The sequence below is a fragment of the Anastrepha ludens genome, chromosome 5, assembly GCF_028408465.1.
Source record: "Anastrepha ludens isolate Willacy chromosome 5, idAnaLude1.1, whole genome shotgun sequence".
Taxonomy (NCBI): domain Eukaryota; kingdom Metazoa; phylum Arthropoda; class Insecta; order Diptera; family Tephritidae; genus Anastrepha; species Anastrepha ludens.
This window is the reverse complement of record NC_071501.1, coordinates 4,789,002-4,805,163: the sequence shown is the minus strand read 5'-3', so window position 1 is coordinate 4,805,163 and position 16,162 is coordinate 4,789,002. Positions and strand designations below refer to the sequence as shown.

Below are 16,162 nucleotides of genomic sequence, written 5' to 3'. Positions count from 1 at the left end.
CAAATCTGCGCGTCATTCTGTCTGTTAAACTCATTTGGGACGTGATGTGCATGAGAAACGTGATTTAGGCGCTGCCGAGTTTGCTGTTTAAGTCTTTTGTTTTTTGTGCACACCTGCGACACAGTTACGAGCATAAAAGTTCGGACAGCAAAAACAGTTACTCTTTTCTACGTTATTGTTTTAAATACGAATGCTCGGGTAATTTTTTTACTTAATCATTTAAAAATTTTATTAAAAAAAGATTTTCTGAAAAAAATCTTCGGCAAATTTTTAGCTAGGGATGAGTCCCCGACTGGTAAAACTCGCTGGAGTTGCCAACGCCAATTAAGAAGCGGTCAGGAGTTCAAAATTCTGCCTGGAATCAGTGGTGTGCTTCGAAGCACTCCTACTCTAGCGCTGAATCTGGTATCCGTAGATGTCGTACGCAAAACTGACACTGCACGTACCAGAATCAGATTGACAAGCCCGTCTATGCAGTATCGTAACAAACATGGGTACTGTTCAATGCACCACACCCTCGCTAGTTTTAGGCAAAGAATTCTCCATTCATATCCCTCAAAGAAAGAGTGGTCGAAGTGCAACATTTGGAGACAGGCCCGCTGGTCTTGTTCACGACAGACATGCGGCTATACGGAAGTTGGCAGATATGTATTTTGCGCGTAGCTGTCCATCAAGCTTCCAAGCGGAGGTAGCCGCAATCAGAAAAGCAGTAGATTGACTGCTCGCTTCTGCAACAACTTTCAGTAAAAAAACATTTACTTCAGCAGCCAAGCAGTAATTGAGGCCCTGAGCTTGTAAATGATGCACAAGTAGGCGAAAAATGTCTTATTTCCCTTTCAACCCCACACGAGTACTTTGAAATTAAAGTCATATGGGTACTTAGTCACAGAAACTTTGCAGGGGGCTGCTGGTTTTCTCTCGAAATTAAAGGAATGGGGCTTCCTTGACTACCTGCGATCTGCTCCAGGAACAATGGGTCTCGGATAAACTGAGCTCTCGAGATCCATCCGGAAACGTGCGCATCGGAAACACTCGAGCGAACTTTTAAGACTAGCAAGCCCGCAGCTCTCAAATTTAGTGGGTGCGTGTTCCAGACATTGTTCGTTGGACATCCATGCGGTGAAGTTTTTCATTATTCATATTACTGGGAATCCCTTTTTCAGCAGCTGACTTGATCTCGCGTAGCTAAGTCTTAGAGCTTCTTGGCTCTCATGTTTAGCCTCGCTTACAAATATATCAAATTTAGATATTATCCACCTGATGAATTTCATCCGTAGTACGATTAACACAATCGTTAGTTTCGCATAGTTTCACTTTCACTACGTTGAAGCAAACCCCATTCCACATATCATTTAGGAAAAACCGCAAGACCCTACAAACTACCCTAAGCTTACACTTGTCCGCTTTTTTATGCCCGCAACTGTATGCATAAATTTGTGGATGACAAAAAATTGCTGCTGCGTTGCTGCTGCAGCTGGTAGATCTGAACAAATTGGGGGAAAGGTAATTGAACTACGGTATCGTACATCTCAAATTATAATTTTGTATAATAATTAGGAGATGGTAATGAAATTTCTTGTTTTCTTTCTACGTTATTGTTTTTTCTCATATAATTGAATTGCAATGTCCCATACATAGATATTTTTAATTACAATTTCGTGAACTTTCACTCAAAAAGTGGTTACTTTAATGTTTTCAAAAAGGCTAATAAATATGAGTTCGTGCGAACTTTATAGCTACATATTTGATGTCTAGTAGCACTTGGGCGGTTGCTGAGAAAACAGATCTAGACCCGAACAATTTACAATTACAAAGGAAGAAAGTCATCATCATCTTTTCGCACCACAGCTCTTTGTGCGCTTTGGCCTGCTGCAAGTGGACCTCCATACATCTCGAACGCTTGCAACTTTTTTCCAATTCCTTATCCCGAGTTTATGGATGTCCTCCTCTAGTTCGTCGGCCCATCTTGTTCTCGGTATTCCTCTTGCTCTAGTCTTGAACGCTCTAGCTTCTCCAATTTTCTGCTGCGCCCTTGTACCATCCATTCTTCTTATATGACCCAGCCATCTTAGTCGGTCGGAATCGGAAATGCGTATTTGTAGAAAAAATATATATTTTTTAGTTTATACAGGGTGGGCCAAATAAGACCTACTAATGACTAAAGACTACTGCCTAGCAGTATGCGCAGCTGCTCCATCTTGTTGAAAACACAAATTAGTATACTGCTCCGCCATTGGCCGCAAAAAGTTTTCAATCAATGTTCTGTAAGAAGCTCCTGTAATCGATTCCGGCGTTTCATTCTCATTTTCGAAGAAATATGGACCGATAACTCTAGTGACCATAACACCGCACCAACAGTACATTTAGATGGGTGCAACTGATGTTGGTGTGTTGCCCTTTGATTTTCAGAGCTCCACAATCTACAGTTTTGTTGGTTGACATAACTATTTAAATGGAAATGCGCTTCATCCGACATCAAAACATTATTTAAAAAATAAATTTGTGTGGCTAATTGTGTCAGAATAGAAAAACGATAGTTTTAACGCGTTGTGTTGTACTGTAGGGTTCCATAATAAATTTCCAACAATTTAATTATAACCTACAAAAAGAGAAAAATAAATATGTCAAGAAATAAAAAAGTTATTTGTGCCTAACATTAGTAGGTCTTATTTGGCCCACCCAATATTTCAATTTTTGTTCCCTACGAAATGCGGCAATGTGGGCAAACCTAAATTGTGAGGGACTTTAGATCTGAAACCATAAGATTTTGCACACTTAATCAACTTGGATTAGGAAAAACGATTTTTATTTTTACTTAACAATAGTTTCAGATCTGAAAAACAATATCCATTTCGTCCTATAGTGTAGCCTGGGGCAGTGCTCCAACCTTAAGCCCATTAACCTTCTCCGTAGCATCAACAGCATTGGTTGGTTGTAGATACCTGCCCGTTGGAATCCCAAAATGGTATCAAAACGGCGCTTTAGTGCTACTTCGGGAGTGCCAGGCAACTATTCCACCAACCTATCTTCCTACGGGCCGTAACACATGGCAGTCTCAAGCAAGAACGTTTGCCACAATAGTATTCCACACAGAATGGTGTGAATTTTTTAGGACACCTTTAAGTATTGTTTACAAAAATTAACCAACTACTCGAACTTGTTTTCATGAAGTATATTTTTTAATATCTTGAATTTGTGTAAATGTACATATTTATGTAGTCCTCTGTCTATTATCATGTACATATGTATGTATATGTGTATATTGTATAGTACTCATTAACATTTTTTCTATTTTACGCCTTTAAACTAAATTTCATTTAATTGCGGCTTTTGTTTTTGTTTTATGTTGCTTGCCTTTTCTGCTGCTTTAGTTCACTATTGCACGTTTTTTTATATTAAATGAATTTGCACTGTATTTTACAACGTTTGAAGAATAAACAAATGTGTTTTTACACAATTATTTAGATCCCTCAATAAAAATTCTTTTTTTGGAAGGCGGACTTTCTTCAAACAAAATCGTGGCTGTAATTATTTTTTGAATTTGAGGTTATAAAATATGAATTGCACGATTGCATTTTGCAACACTTCATAAAAGGGAGTGACTACTATTTTTATGTAGGTATGAAAATTAATGAAGAGCTTATTTGTGAATTTTTTATTTTTTATTATATTAGTCAACTAAAACTGAATTTTTTTTAATTATTTATTAAATTAACTCAACTAAAGCTAAATTTTTTAAAATTATTTATTAAATTAGTCAACTAAAACCGAGATTTTTTTCAATTATTTACTAAATTAACTCAATTAAAACCGAATACGCACTAAATAAGTTTTAATTAATTTTAATCAACGCCTTTGCGCTTTCCTAAGCTTTGAGACGACATACCACTCGTATTCTTATTAGCGAGCAAAAATCATCTTAGACGCCTTGTGTAAGCATTGAGCTGGGTACTCGTATATATACATTTATTATAAGCCGTATTCTACTAACAAAACTCTATATTTACGTAAAATCCATTTCTTAAAAACTTCAAATGATATGATTAACTAATACTCAATATAATTTTAGCTAATGGCTTAATTCATTTTAAGTTTTTCAACTTGTTTCAGTCTAAAACACTTGATATTTTTCTTTTCTTCGTTTATTTTCTTTTATTTTTGTTTCCTTTGAGAAGACGTGTCTGTGTATGTATGCTAATACACAATATTCGGAAGCTAATTAATTTTAACTAAATTAAAGCGTACATTATAGAGCGTGAATTCAACATTTGCACGAGCACAAAAGGGAATTATAAATACACATTTCATTTATACATTTAATTTATACTTTCAGCTAATTATATTACTTTAAATTCACACCATATACAAATAAACACAAAATTAAGAGGTTCAAGCGGTTTTAGGTAAATCGTTACATAACTTCATTTAAATAAATTAATTGGAAATAAAATAATACATACAATAAATACTATGAACTTAATGATACTTAAATGTGATGTATATAAAATAATGCGTGAGTTTATGGCAAGTGAAGTGTAGTGATGAGCGCGTAGAGAGAATGATGTGAATTGCTCGAAGCAATGGTAAAATGTTTCAGTAAGAGTAAAATTGAAATGCATAAAATTATTTTGCACATTAGTGTACACTGTACTTCTAGTTAAAAAAGAAGTGAGCCTTTCTTAGATATACCCATACATATCTATATATATGTATATGTGATATGATCAACACAAACTTGTCTTTAAAATGTTTCTAAATTATTATTTTTTTTTACAAAATTGCACGCACATCAGTGACGGTAAGCATTTTTATAATTAATCTATGAATTTGGAAATAATTAGACTGCATTTAGATTGAAAAATATATACCATTTCAGCACCTACTTTGCTTTGATTTGAAATACAAGCATTTGAAAAAAAAAAGACTACACTAAAGCACATAAAAATGAGATAACTGTTGACAAGCTTATTATTTAATTTTTTATTACTTGAAAAATAATTTTTAATTTAAACATAGAATTTAAAAAATAATAATTTACGAAATTGAGCTGCCAAGAGTTTTAATACTTAGCCACCATTTTTTTTTTTTTTTTTTTTTTTTTCAAACAGGGTTATATATAGCCAATTCACCCGCATAAGGAATTTGTTTTAATTTAAAAGTAATGATTTAAATGCCTACTTTTACTAAATATAAATTTTAGTAAGTTGAATTGATTTCAGTTGATTTTCTTTAGAGAGCTTGAATTCATTAGAGTATTTCAGAAATATACACTTAAATGGCAATGCAGCGGTTTGTAAATGCACAAAAATTAAGAGAGACATTGGAATAAAGAGAGAGAGCTCAAATCACATACCAGCTACTAAGCACTAAATTGTCTATCCAATTACATGTTAATGTCATTCACAAGGAGCTCGTTACATGTCATTTCATCGAAATACCGACAAATACGATTAAACCAACGCATAATTACGGTAAACTTGACTTCAAAATAAAAATCAGAAAACGATGGCCAGCCTCCTTTGTTTTGTTTGTTGGCGCCTAATTGTAAAAATATATAGAAAATCACCATGCATTTCATTTGAATAAGCACATTTGTCTTTTTGTTTGTTTTTTGGTTCTGCTCTTTTCTTAGTCGGTCTTCTCCATATCACGCAAACGCACATCTTCACTATCTGTCGCATGGGCATTGCGTACCGCTCGTTCGCGCATATTCACACTAAAGCAGATACGATTGAAGTGCTCGCACATTTCATTTACCACATTTGTGCCGTAATGCCAATGTGTTAGTGTTGTAACGATGAACAGCATATAGAGCATTAGGCGTTCGAGCAGCGGTATCCATAAGCCGATTCCAACGAAGATCAGAAAGATGGGAGTCATATAATGAAAGCATTCACAGCGTGTATTGGACATTTGTGCCACGATCAGACGACACTGTTGGGGAGAAAGAAAGAAAGGTTTTGTTCTTTAGTTAATAGCTTACAGATGGGTATAATTTTAAATATGTGCGCTGTTAAAGGTATAATTCGAAGTTAACTAATTAAAGTAATTCTTATCATCTCAGCTTCAAGTAAAACCCACACAAACCCACAATCTAATCGCAGTCACACCCGCAACTAAGGTGTGTTGTCTGCCTTCGTTATCTCTACTCAATGCGCAGTGCAATGCCGACAACCTCGTTAATGGTATGACTAACCCAATAAATGAATAGTACTGTTCGAGTCTATGAATGTGGTGGTCGTGGTTTTTACATAATACAGCGTTCCGCTTCTTTTAATGGTATATTATATTAGGTTAGGTAAAAAGTTTTCAACGCATCTTCACTTTATTTCGTAACGATGAAATTAAGTAATCCAATACCTCCAATTGTCGTCAATACTTTTAAAAACTGATTTATTTAAAAGCTTAGGCATACGAGTAATAGAAGTAAACTAAAAAAATTTAACAATTTTGGGATTTATTCAATGCTGAAAATTTTGATACATATTAATTGAAATATCTTCGGTTCGCTTTAAAATTTTTGATTTAATTTTTTAGGATAAAATATTACATATTTAAAAAAAATGTGTAGGATAAAAAATATTTAAAACAAAAATTTAGGATAAAATTATTAAAAAAAATGTTTTGGATAAAATATATTAAAAACATGCTTAGTTTAAAAATAAATTTTTAGGACAAAATATATTTAAAAAAAAGTTTAGAATAAAATTTATTTAAAAAACATTTTTAAGATAAAATAAATTTAAAAAACAAATTTTACGATAAAATATATTAAAAAGAAATTGTCCGGATAAAATATATTGTATTTAAAAAAATGTTTAAGATAAATATATGTATTTAAAAAAATGTTCAGGATAAAATATATTTAGGATAAAATACATTAAAAAAAATGCCTAGTTTAAAAATAAATGTTTGGGATACAATACAATATCCTTAAAACAAAATATTTAGGGTAAAATTTATTTCGAAAAAATGTTTAGGATAAAATGTATTTAAAAAAATGTTTAGGATAAAATATATTAAAAAAATTATAAATTAAAAAAAATATACTTTTTTGTTCAAATTTTTTGGGAAAACAAATTTTTTTTTATTTGAAAAACACCTCCCCTAAGATTTTTTCTTGTTTTTGTTAATATAATAGCTTAGACTATGCTCAGTCATTCCTGCCAATTTTATATTTGTTTTCAGATTTAGTGTCTATAATTAGCATGAACACATTTAAATGGGAACTTCAGAGATATATTAGCACTAAAGACATATTTTAATTCGTTTCCACGACAGTCGGTTCTACATTACCGAAACGAACCGGATTTATATCCGGCCAAGAACTGTCACTCCAGCAGCATTCCCAGTTGGTAAATATGGGGAATGTTTATGCTGCTACAACAACAACAACATAATTTTAATTCATAATTCATAACAAAAACCTTTGTATCATGCAGATTGTAACCTATTGTGACTAGCACTAATAAATATAAGGTTAGGATGGATCACTAAACATAAAATAAAATGAATAACATTTCGAGTTACATTCAAATGCGAAGAGCTAACCAGGGAAAAATCTGTGCTAGCATTCTTACTCCTGTATTACGTCCGTTTGCAAATCAATGGAAGCGTGGCTACGTACGTTAGTAAGCAGGTACATCGTATTCTCACTAGTACACTGTCGTATTTGCATATAGCTCGAAAATGTATGAGAATTTTACTATAAAATTTTCAGAGATGATTAAGCATATTCTCAGATAATAATGAAACAAATTTTGAAAAAAAATTTAGTTTTTCAAAATAAAAAAAGTTATAAAAATGTAAAAAAAAAGTCCGAAGATATTTATCTTTAAAAAAAACTCTACCAAAAATTTCCAACTTTGAATAAATCATAATTTTTGTGCATGTACTAACTGCTTCACTTTTTACTTCTTATTATACTCAAGCCTACAAATAAACCAATTTTTAGAAGAATTGACAACAATGCCAAAAATTCTTGGATCCCTGTTGGAATGGGCCGATGTAGATAAACAACTTCTGCTAATCTTCACATCCTGGACGATGCCTTCGGCGGCAGACCTAGCAGGTGCCTCATCTTCCACGTCCATATTACAAAAACAAAATTGTTGAAACCTCCGCTTTGCTGCTGCATGGGTTACTGTATTCGGTACATTATCGCCCGATTCAATACGCAACAAGTCGTTAGATATCAGTAAAATATCACTCACTAAAAATATCTAGCAAAAGAGCCACAAAACTTTTTACTTCACCTAATATGTTTGTATATATATACAATGAAAATAGTAACTAATCTTCACAGGCATTCGCAGACGCTCTAATGTAAATACAAGTGGTAAAGTCAATCATTATTGATAGGCTCAGACCCGTGATAGTGATAACATATCAGCCACTTAGTCTATGAAATTAGAACTAAATTCTGTAGGCAAAGTAAATTGTATTTATACACATGTGTGCATATGTATGTAGATATAATGACTACCTACATTGTGTCATAAAGTATTTTTGCCACAAAACTATTTCGGAGTTTATCGGATATTCCATATATACTCACACCAGAGTAATCGAAATAAAGGCCGAATATTTGGTCCTACTTTTCCGCACACCTGCTCATTTTATTGGCCAAAGCGTGGTTAATCCATGTGATTTGGCCACGTACACATATAAAATGTGGATGAAAGCGAAACAAAAATAAAAATAAAAAATAGCCCTTGAATGAATGTGAATGAAGTCGAGTGTAGAATTGTAATTGTTATCGTTGGTCTGATAAAATAATGGCACAATATAATGCACAAAACATCCGATAGTGGCAAAATGTTATACAGTGCACTCACGATAACACGAACCCTGCATTATGTGAATACTTTAATTTCACTTTGTCTGCTGCATAACGAAAACAGTAAGCTTCGAAAGCTCTGTAACGTGAAAATCTATAAATACTAGGAAAATTAATTTTTAAAATTTGTATAGTTCATCCTTAGCATACAAATTATTATAAATAGATACATTCATTTACGTATGTGTACCAGAGACCTGCATGGCTCACTGTTTTCTTGAGTTGTTCATACGCTAAATTTCTTGCTCACATTCAGTCAATTGAACCAAAATATTTGGTCAAGTGCAGTCAGCTCATGCAGGCGAACGCGTAGTTCAGCTCAGTCAACACGTATGATCCAATGTCTTCGGCTCAAATCTAATCATTAAACAAAAAGCAGAATTGAATGAAATTAGCATCGGCCTTTGCGTTCAAACGATCAAACTTGTTCAAAGAAGTAATTGTCATTATTGTAAATAGCACATGTTCGAGCAAACGAGCGTTGGCGTACAATGTACGCTGTAAATTGGGTTTCGTATTTGAAAGGATTAGTTGGTTTCAGCAATGTTTCCTTATTTACATTATTTTCTTTCGTTTTTTATTATAAGTTTTAAGAAAAAAAACAAATATGAAAATATAGTGTTTTTGCTTTAAAATTTTGCTTTTACTTTGCTATCGTTAGTTACAAGCAAAAACTCATGCGGGATCATACGTGTTCAAACCGGCTCATTTGGCTCTATAGCCCTTTTATTCTTGCTCAAAAAAATGAATGTATAGCCGAACGAGCAAATACCCGAAACGGCTGCTATGAAGGCGATTGGTGATAACATCGGAGAGCTAAAACGCAGCACATGATTTGATTGAGCTGAAATAAACAATGACAATAACTTATTTGAACAAGTTCGATCGTTTGAACGCAAAGGCCTGTTTTTTTGTTCAAGTGAAGCGTATGAATGTTTTACACTGAGCCGGTGCAGTTCTCTGATGTGTACACGCCAAAAAAAAAATTCAACAGCTTTTCATTTAAGTTCCTCTAATTGCAAAAGTTACAAATGAATTTAGAAGGCTTCCGCCATTTATTTTTGATGTAGCCATTGATGAAATCTATTTACGGTGGCCGCCGTAGCCGAACGTGACTACCATTCGGGAGTGCGTGGGTTCGAAACTCTGTGCATGCAACACCAAGTGACTGAAAAAGTATTTTCTAATAGCGGTCGCCCCTCGGCAGGTAATGGCAAACCTCCGAGTGTATTTCTGCCATCAAAAAGCTCCTCATAAAAAACATTTGCCGTTCGGAGTCGGCAACATAAAGCCGCACGCCACAAATAGAAGGAGGAGCCCGGCCAAACACCTAACAGAAATGTACGCGCCAATTACTTATTTTTATTTTTTAAGTCTGTTCATTATTTTATTGATATATTATGCGGGAAAATAATGCACAGTTTACTGTCCGAATAGTTAAAAAAAAAGCTTTCAGTGCAACATCCATTCGGTTGCATACGTCAAATTACTGTTAAGTCACTTTAAGCAGCTGCGAATTTTTTCCTGCCAAAAATGCCAAATAACCGGTATACTAATCAAAGTCGAAGATTTTGTCCTTGCCAGAGGTTTTTGTGCAGCCTTCTAGGCATTGCATGGCGCTTTGAACCATCTGTGATTGACCTGACACAATATTTTTGGCTTTTTAAACATTTTTGTTTTAAGATGAACTGAATTTGTACAACGTGACTATTATTTGCGCGCATGTGTGGCCTTTCCCTTTAAAATGAGATCCTAATCATTGAATTCAATAAAATATTAATGGAGTACCCTAACACAAAAATATATTTGAGAAATTTACTACCGATCGTAACCCTTGCCGTTACTAATATATCAAAATTTATAAAAGCGAGAAATGAAGAAGATACTTTTCCCCATTATATTTCAACAATCGTAAGCAAAAGGGTACCGCCTTTGTTTTAATTAGTTCTTGTTATCGCGAGAATGCTGTGTACAAAAATTACTAAGGTCTACTATCAAAATATTCATTTCATGACGCAAAGACAACCAGTGGATTTGCCAGTGAGTAATTATCACATACGTACAGTAAAGCGGTGAACTAAGACTACCACCTGAGAGCAACCACTTGTTGATATTTCCGCTACAATCACATTGATTCACAATACTTACACTAACGTTCGAAAAAATTGTGCCACTCAGCATGAACATTATGCGTGGATCCTTTTCCATTATGTCGTTTGGCGAGATAAACGGCCACAACAGCATTATGATAATGAACGATAAGAGAGGCCATATTGGTCGGATCGCTTCCTTGAAACCACGCATTTTGCCAGTACGCTGCACATATGAGCTGTAAATGATTAAATTGCTTGAATTAGAGTTTCACTATCAGAGTATAGCAAAATTAAAAACTTACTTATATACATTTATGGCCACCATCGGTGTATTGGCCATCGCGCTAATATGCAAAACGAATTCCATCATATGTCCCAGAGTGATGCCCAATGGTAGCGCGCGCTGCCAAAAATCAAAACCGAACCACCACGTCAACAGATACATAGCAGTGGATCCCCACATGCTCAAATCATAGCCCCATGGTAGATACAGTACGCCCGTATTATACTTTTCCCAATGAGAAATGTAGAAATTCAAAAACACCATCCAACATACATAGTACATGCGTATGGGCGCCACTGAGTAAACAGGACTGCGTCCGAAAATGCTATACAAACATGTAGGTATCAGCACAGCTGTATAAGAGTCCAGCCCGTGATCGAAGAGTTCACCCAGCGGACCGGACAAGCCAATACGACGCGCCTGTTTCCCATCAATACCATCCAATGTGTAGGCTAAGAATATATTTATTGCACAGCTTAGCCACACCCATGAGGGTATGGGTGTAGTGTTTGGTAGACCAGAGCTTGCGAAGAAATTCCAATCATAATAGGATAGGAGCAGGAAATTCAACACCGTACAAAGGAAGCCAAGAAAAGTCATAACATTTGGGGCAAGCCAGCGTGGAAAGAACTGTGGTTGATTGAGTGCAGACACGAAATAGAAAGAATACGATAAATTTTGTAGATGTGTTACATACTAACATAATAATGTACTAATTATAATAATATACTAATTATAATAACAATAGAGAAGTCAATGTCAATAATCGACATGTGGTGCATAATGTTGTTAAATACTGAATGTGCATATGTAAGTATCTATGTGCCTACACCCCGACATGCATGTGTTAAATAAGTACATATATATAAAAAACAAGATAACAGTGCAAAAAAATCCAAAAAGAAACTCTATTGTTTCTTTCAACACAGCCGTATAAGCTTCGGCTCACTGAGCATAAACCATCCTTAGAAAAAAAAAATCTATTCAAATTAAAATATTTTCCCTCCACTTGTAACAGCGCAGCAGTGCACAATATGTGTATATATTATTTTAATATTTGCCAGTCACATGACACTGCCATGTCTACACGGTTATTGTCCACCAACAGGCTTGTTTACAATTATTGATTTTCCTAATAGAAGCATATCAACCTAAGCCTTTTATATATTATATTTTTGCCACACTTATAATTTTGTAATTGCGAATTTTTGTGCAGAGGTGGTCAAGTGCACCCCCAATGAGTCAGAAAAGTCGTGAATAAAGTTAGTTTCCTTACATGGAGTATTTTATTTACCTTGACAATCCAATTCCAGAATGGGTGCATAACATAAACGCTGAGAGGAGAGGTATCTCGTGCGCTGTACTGTAAACATTTAATTAATATATAGTTTTACAAAAACAAAACTTATTCATTTGTATGCAGAACATTGCTCACCTTGTAATTATCAAAGCCATTGAGCTGCTCCTTCGTTAGGTATTTATAATGCAACAATTGTTGGAACGTCATTTTTCGTTGGGCCTATAGGTGATTGATGTATGTATGTATGTATGGTAATAGCGTTGTGGTGGGAGTTTATCGGACTAAGTAATGTTTAAAATGTATAAGCGGGTATAAAAACGAATTGTTGATTATAATTTTAATATGGAAGCGTTTAGAAATTTCTCACAGGTTTGCTTTATATCCCGCCCAAGTCCCAAAACTAAGCAAATTCAATTAAATGAAATTTAAATCGCGATAGCAGCACATATCCCTTGTCCGGTTGTTGTTACAAGCTCTTAATGCCCACACGCAATTAATTGGCGGTTTAGTGCAATCAACCAGCTCATAAAGATGCGTTAGATACTAGTGATGTACAATTTTATGGAACGACAATGCTCAGCAGGTATGAGGGGTTAGCTGAAAATGGGCACACACACACGCATGCACTAAAGCTGGGAAAGGAATCTGTATTTTTTTTTTTCACTGAAGTTACAATTTTTTCACTTATTTTCAAACGATTTCATTTATTTTCACATTTCGCAATCGATGGCTGTTAAATGTTGTTTTCGAGTTGTAGGAAAACCGGATTTGTTGACAATTTAATTCATCTAATTAATAAGAAAAAATGCGTACGTAACACACCCCGCCACAATTCGAGCACTTTTCACCAAAATATCATCGCCCGCTAAACTTCTCAACAAATGAGTACAAATCAATTGTTGTTTGTCGTTTGTCGTTTGCTGTTTGCCTTGCAAAGCAACTCGCAACGCGGCGATTTTTGACATTTCGCGTGAATTTGTGCGGCAGAGATTGAAGAGAGAGGCGCCATTGAGAGCTGTCAAAATTAAGAAGAGTGTGAAAACAACAGTGCACTTAAAACTGCTTATTGAAAGTTGATTCATGAATCATAGGCTGATAAATTATTGTTTTGTACTTTGTCTAAACAAAAATATGAAATGACGATAAAAATGATGATAAAAAATATGAAATTATGCTCTAATCTTTAAGTGGAAAAGTGTAATCTAATAAAATTTCTGAATTAATCATTTAATGTATTAATATAAAAACCTATTGATGCGATAAATATAAACCGGTTTATTTTGTCAACCTGCGAAAATAATAATAGTTCGTAATAGACCGATAGCCCCAGTAGCTAGTTGCTTTATTCCCGTAATGTAATTATTTATAATTATATTTCATATACTATAAATAAATTAAATAATAATTCGTAATAAGTAGCGATGCAATAGGCACAAGTTAACCTGCTTTCGAGTTAAATTAGGATCAAACGCTTAACAAACACTACAAAAGTCAAATTCAAAATTTTGCATAATTGAACTTTCATTGAAAAATTAACCCTTAAGTTGTCGGCAAGGAAACGTGCTTGCGAAGCTGAAAAACTGCGGCAAATAATTTTCAAAAAAGTGTTCTGAGTTTGTTTTGTTCCTTTTTTTTTTTTTTTTTTTTATAATCAGCAACTAATCGGTGTGACTTTCTTTTTGGAAATTGATTGCAGAAAAATTGAAAAAACTTTTTAACTCCTTTCTGGGTGTTTACCTGGGAGAGTAAACATTTTTAGAAGCACTTTCAATGATATATCTGATTACATCTTTAAAATCTTATATATAAATGAAAAAGACCAAAATTGTAATGAGGCACTGTAGACGAGATATTGAGGTATTGAGATAATGAGGCACTGTAGACGAGATATTATGAATGGCTCGATTTTAGGACATATTTGTAATATATATAATATTAATTATATGAAAATAATTTTTGTAACAAACATTTCGAGTTTGTTTAAAGCCACTAGATGGCACTGAAGTCGAGGTATTTATAGAAATCATATTAGTAGTCCGATTTATCATAACTCCGGGTTTTTGTACGATGTAATTATGAACTACATTTCGATATCGTTGAAACCTCCCAGTTGAACACTAAAGAAAGTGCGGGGGTATTGACGACGGATAAAAAATATAAATCCAAATGCGCAGGCACAGATGGGCATTTCCAATTTCTTATACTATTTGTAGATTTCCCCTAAAATCAATTGAAATAAATGAAATTAAAAGAACACTTTTTTTCATCAAGAAAACAGGTTTGCATAGACCCAGAGATGAGGAATTGAATTTATGTTGTTTTCGGATACAAACATACAGTGCACTCGGGAAAACGTCAACACTAGTTTACGTCAACATCCCAAAACGTCAACCCTTAATTTTTTACATTGTCTACTCTAAAACGTCAACCAAACCACAAAGCTCTAAAACATCAACTTTCAATAAATCAAAATTTTGAATTAAGCAACAGTTAAAATACACAGTTTTGATCACACACACACATTTATTTCATGAAATTAGTTCAGAATTCGGGTATTCCCCTTATATTTAAGTACATACATATTTATGTATGTAGAATAGAAAAAAATTGGAAAGGAAAAAACAACAGAAAAAAATAACCGATTTTTTTTAGATGCATAAGTATGTATGTGAAATGTGATCTCTTTTGAAATGCGTTCCTTTAGTTTTAGTTAGGCTGAAAGCCTTTTTTGTTCTTTTTTTGTATTTGTTTATGTTTAGTTTAAGTTTATAGTCAATAAAAACGTTTAAAGCACACTATCAATATGTTTTTTTATTAAAAGTTTCTACATTCATAAACGTCAACAATTTGTTAAACGTCAACACTCGTGGTTTTAATTAGTTGACGTTTTCCCGAGCGCACTGTATTTTAGTGCGACAAAAAAATTTTTTTTACTCCAGAAATTTCTCAAAAACACCGGTTTACATAGGTACAGAGAAAAAGGATTGAATTCATGTTATTTTGTGGTGAAAGGAAAATTTTAATAGATGTTTTTTTTAAACCTGAGACCTTAAAATGATAATACAAAACAAGAATATTGTTGGAATGATTTTTTTGTTACAATCTGGTAGATATGTAATTTCATGACATTTATTTTTTTATTATTTTGACGGCTACTTTTGTGGCCGTATGGCGCCAGTGGTGGCTTGAATATTGCAATAAATCGATTGTTAAGCGCGTTGTGTGGCAAGTTGCGCCGTCTTGTTCGAACCAAATGTCGTCTATGTTTAACTAATTATTTTTTGGAAACAAGAAATCAGTCAGTGCGCGGTAGCACTCGCCTTTCACTGCAACGGCAGCTCCTTCGAAAGAGATCAAGACCGATGATACCGCCGTTGCTCTATAAACCACGCGAATAGATTTTTTTTTTCAAAGCAAGTTTCCAGAATTTAGAAGCGTTGTTCTGGCGTTAAACGATTCACGATGACTTGCCAAACCTTACTGAACAGAAATGTCAACACTGTTTGCCATACACAGCTGTCAAACCATAGTTATCATATCGATAGTTCTCATACAGCTAAAAAAACTTCCGATAGTTGGAAAAAAATGGTATTTGTTATAAATATAGGGTTTTCCAAACAGAGGTATTATTTTGATATTCAAACAAA

The 16,162-nt window shown here is 33.9% G+C and overlaps 1 protein-coding gene across 1 annotated transcript; it reads right to left on the bottom strand.

Annotated features, from left to right (window-relative positions):
- Nucleotides 1-3,171: 3,171 nt before the first annotated feature.
- LOC128863546 (ethanolaminephosphotransferase 1) lies at nt 3,172-13,480 on the bottom strand. The gene is made up of 6 exons (XM_054102761.1): nt 12,883-13,480; nt 12,651-12,796; nt 12,510-12,578; nt 11,235-11,845; nt 10,988-11,168; nt 3,172-5,934 (listed from the first exon to the last, which is right to left on the bottom strand). The coding sequence occupies exons 2-6, from the start codon at nt 12,720-12,722 to the stop codon at nt 5,629-5,631; spliced, it is 1,239 nt and encodes a 412-aa protein (XP_053958736.1). The 5' UTR covers nt 12,723-12,796; nt 12,883-13,480; the 3' UTR covers nt 3,172-5,628.
- Nucleotides 13,481-16,162: the final 2,682 nt, after the last annotated feature.